The sequence below is a fragment of the Helobdella robusta genome (assembly GCF_000326865.2).
Source record: "Helobdella robusta unplaced genomic scaffold HELROscaffold_6, whole genome shotgun sequence".
Taxonomy (NCBI): Eukaryota; Metazoa; Annelida; class Clitellata; order Rhynchobdellida; family Glossiphoniidae; genus Helobdella; species Helobdella robusta.
The window spans coordinates 3,923,386-3,928,385 of record NW_008705330.1 but is presented as its reverse complement, the minus strand read 5'-3'; the positions used below and the strand labels follow the sequence as shown (position 1 = coordinate 3,928,385).

The 5,000-nt window shown below is 30.3% G+C and overlaps 1 protein-coding gene across 1 annotated transcript; it reads left to right on the top strand.

Annotated features, from left to right (window-relative positions):
* Nucleotides 1-1,755: 1,755 nt before the first annotated feature.
* On the top strand, nt 1,756-3,907 carry HELRODRAFT_189414 (hypothetical protein; the record flags this gene model as incomplete). Its single annotated transcript, XM_009029314.1, has 3 exons — nt 1,756-1,896; nt 2,045-2,248; nt 2,828-3,907. The coding sequence occupies 3 exons, from the start codon at nt 1,756-1,758 to the stop codon at nt 3,701-3,703; spliced, it is 1,221 nt and encodes a 406-aa protein (XP_009027562.1). The 3' UTR covers nt 3,704-3,907.
* Nucleotides 3,908-5,000: the final 1,093 nt, after the last annotated feature.

Here is a 5,000-nt window from a genome sequence, read left to right as displayed (position 1 = left end):
ATACATGCATACAAATATTTTAAACCAAAAAGATCTTAGGAGAGCAATGATGAGGAAAGCAATTAACTGAACATGAGAGAATTTTTCTTTGATGCAAACCAGGACGAAAGATTAAAAGTTCATCTAACACTTTCCGTACGAAGGATGATTTATGTGATGAGTTGCATAAAATACGGATTGAATAATGATGAAAATAATTATTAAGCAAAAGCTGTTGGATGGATGGACCGATGGTTGCATGAATAAAATTCAATTTTACTACTTGTCCATTTTTACAAATTAATTTAGGTGTACAGAGAATGCATTTTTGATTTACACGAATTTAAAGTAATAATACTGAATATTTTACCTATATATGTGTGTTTATAATAAAATTGAAATTTGTGACATTTGGAAGCACGGATTAATACGCAATAATTAATATACCATTAAAATATGATAGGCCAAGCCAATATGTTAATGACGCGAAAATATGTTAATGACGCGAAAATATGTTAATGATACGCTAATATGACGTGCCAAAATAATAATAAATAACATGCCTGTTGCCAACAAGACAGCGACTTGCCAATGGGATATTAAATGTCCATTCCTTTATACGATGATGATGATGATGATTTCGATCAAACTTGTTGAGTTGAAGGCAGGTCAAACACTGTCTTATCACGTAATATATATATATATATATATATATATATATATATGTGTGTGTGTGTGTGTGTGTGTGTGTGTGTGTGTGTGTGTGTGTGTGTGTGTGTGTGTGTGTGTGTGTGTGTGTGTGTGTGTGTATCTTATATATATACTTATGATGAATATATACGCTAGCTCAAATCAACCGATCATCAACTGCAAAATTGAATTGGCAGTTTTTTTATAACATATCGTAAGTGATTTTATAATAAAATTGAAATTTGTGACAATTGGAAGCACGGATTAATACGCAATAATTAATATACCATTAAAATATGACTTATTCAATCCATTTTTCTTGTTCACCTCCTTGCTTCATTTAAATTTGAAAAATGAAACCAAATTGAATGAATGAATGAATGAATGAATGAATGAATAAATGAATGAATGAATGAATGAATGAATGAATGAATGAATGAATGAATGAATGAATGAATGAATGAATGAATGAATGAATGAATGAATGAACCTATATAATAATAGGAGAATAGAAAATGGAATGCTGGACGAATGAATTAATAAAAATAATGCATGAGCGAATCAACAAACGAATGAATTATAAAAAAACAACAACAACTGTTTAACACCAAAATTTTCAATAATTCAAATAGCTTAACTGACATTTTTTATCTGCAACACACATGAATTTAAAGCAGCAGGCCTATGTACTATTTACACATTATAATGGTGTAACTCCTACAACTGATGAATTTTCGCGAATGTTGTTAAAATTGTAAAATTAGTTTCAATTAATTCGATGGACAGCAGCCAACGGCAGAGCACTACCACTACCTAGAGTCTTCGATTTTTAACGTAAAAAATTTATTTTTTGATGTTGTTCACTGCAGGATTTTCATTCATTGTTTTTAATTTTTTTATGAAAAACTATTTTTCCACTTATGTGTTCGCATCCGTTATTTTAAAATAAACTGCAATAAATCCATTTCTCTGTCTGTCATGATTAAATGATGGATTAATTAGTGAAGGTATTAAAAAAAAATATTGAATTTATAACATTTTCAGAATCGGAAGAACAAAATCATCGTCGTAGTCATCATCTTCATCATGGCCTTCAAGATCATTATCATCAAAGACTGCCCGAAAAAATGGAACAAAAAATTCAAAACCATTCAAGCTTCAAGAGAAAACTCATCGTCTCCACCATACTGGTATGGAAATATTGAAAATAAAAATATTACAATGCTTGTAAACTTGGAGTCATTTTTACGAATTTCATACGACATTTACTTCACTACCAATAATAAAAACTTACTGGCATCAAAATTTCCCATCATTAACATCAAACAACACTAACACATTAATACAAGAGGTTCCGTCAAAAACATTATTGCAGGAGGAACCGTACATGATGCTGAAGCAGAACAGTCAGTTCGCCACGGGAAATGATCGTTTCGAGGGTTATCTGGCGGACCTCATGCGGAACTTGGCGACAAAACTCAATGAAAATTATGAGTTGAGGTTGTCGCGCGATGGTTCCTATGGTTTGCTGAACGAAGAAGGCACGTGGACAGGTTCTGTGGGGGAAGTTTTATCAGAAGTATGTATGCTTTCTTTATAATTTAATAACTTATTGATAACACAGCATTATAAAAATTTTGTTGCATAGCTTTTTTTGAGCCAAATTAAAATAAGCTTGATAAATTTCTGGTGTGAAATGAAAATAAATGCTATAAATATATCTTTGAAAGACTTTGCAGATAATGCTTTAGACACAAATTTCTTGGTGTTATCATTATTGCTCTCTGATGCGCTGTGTACTCGAATACATTTTTCAACAATCAGATAAAACATGCTTTGATGTTTGCGTTACGTAACTCAAATCAATCAAAACAAATTCACAATACCCATCAAGTTTATAGTTTCAAATTACACACCTGCTTCTTTCAATTGGAAGATTCTGCTAATTTTCGCAAAACTGCCAGACACATCATCATCATTACATTTTAAGGCTGCTTGTTTTTTATGCATCACTATGATTTTATATAATCTTTTGCTCGTTTCTAAATAAACCTAAATATTTTTACAAAAAAAATAATCAAGTTGAACGTATTTTTTTATTTAAAGAAAAAAATATCAACAAATTTTGTCTAATATTTATTCTATCGTTTTCATCTAGGTGTCAGACATAGCTTTAGGACCTTTAATAATTGACGAATTAAAACATCAGTATGTCGATTTCAGCGAGCCGTTTCTCACACTCAGATCTTCTGGTCTCGTACGAAGAAATAATTTTTTCAAACCGAAAAAAGAAGAAAGCGAAAGAAAACAACATAACAATAACCCTCCCTTCGGACAGCAACCTCAAAATAATGAAAAGTTGTTAGGACAAGCAAACAGCGATTGGAATAATTTACCCATTTCTGGTAAAAATCTTCTGCTGAACCGTAACTACACAATAGGCTTTCTAAGGAATGGACCAGCACAAAAATGGTTGTCAACCTCTAAAGATTCAGTTTTGAGGCAGGCTTGGGCTAGAGCATCCAACACATGGCCGTGTGGAATTGTAGAAAGCATTCAGGAGGGAATAGAACGAACTAGAAGAGAACAATTTCTTTTTATTGTCGACACAGCCACTGCAGAATACGTTGCAGGGAAGAAACCTTGTGATCTGGTCGCCACTGAACCATTTCTGGAACCTGTGAAATACGCATTGATTATTAGAAAAACAGATGAAAAATTAAAAAAGAATTTAGATAAATATTTAAGAGAAATGAGAGACAATTCAGAATTACAGAATTTGTACTTGAAGTGGTGGAAAGACGAATGCAAAAAATTCAATAGTGGACCGACATCCGAGGGCAAAGATAACAAACAACAGCTTCACAAACGCCAACCAGCCGAACCACTAGCCGATCAACAACCACTTGAATCAATCCTTCCAAATGTCAAATTTCATCAGACGTTTAAAGACAACTCGACGGGAGCTACCACCAACAAGCTGCCCAAATTGTTAATACTAATTTTACTTTGCTGTTTGAAAATTCTAATTTAGCGATACTCGAAAGACCACCAAGTTACGTCACACCAACCACACAACATCACATCATATCCACCATATGATTTTCCGCCACATTTATTCACATCACGCCAGCGCATTCCCGCTCAGATCCTGCTGTAAATAAATTCGTACAATCACAAATATTTTGAAGTACACATTTTTCTGTAATTTTTGAAAATAATAAATGGTCAAACTCTTCGTTGTAACAAGATTTTTAATTGCATCTGAACATCAAAAAAAGCTAACCTAATCACACAGTGTTGAAAAATTATTTATTTAAATACAAAAATACAGTTCGTTCTATGTACACAATTAACGTGCATTATATATATATAAGACAAGTAAAACTAACGGTAGATCAACAAAATATGTTTCCAAGAAACATATACACAAAGACGTATATATACATATATAATTAACAAGATTTCCAGGGCACCCTTTAGAAACAAAAGGTTTTCAAAAGCATTCTAAAGACTAAATTGAAATGTTTTATATTATTAATTTATCTTATTTATATATTTATATAATAAACTAAACGTTCTCCAAAAAACTTTAGTGAGAAAAATCGAAAAAACGAACTACAAACATATTAACGCCAAACATTCGGTAGAATTTATAGAATATTGTAAAAATTATGGTCTATTACCAACATATATATATATATATATATATATATATATATATATATATATATATATATATATATATATATATATATATATAATATATATATATATATATATATATATATATATATATATATATATATATACAGTTGTTCAAAAAATCCACCGACGATTCAGCATTAACAAGTTTTATGGTTGATTTTCTAATATTTTGAACTAGTTCTTTACAATTAAGTCTATTCAAAATGTTGAAATCCATTTTATAATCGTTTATGATTTTAATTGTTAAAATTAATCAAGCAAGATCCCATTTTTATAATCGTTTATTTTTTATATTATTATTAAAATTATGCATATAGATCTATTTCGACGTAAAGTCATCATCAGTGCAATATATTTTAAATAAATTCTATTAATAGTTGATTAGTTGTATTTTTTAATATATTAAAATAAAATAAAAGTAACGAAATAAAAACGCAAAGGTTCATTGAAATTAGTAAACAAAATATTTGAAATTATACGATTGTTCATGCTATGTGGCCGTTGTTGTTCTTTTTATTGTTGCTGTTGTTGTTGCTATCGTTGTAATTAATTTCGCGCTTCAAATTTGTGACATTGTTGGTTGCCATCTTGACAACGTATGAACAATCGTATAATTCAAATTT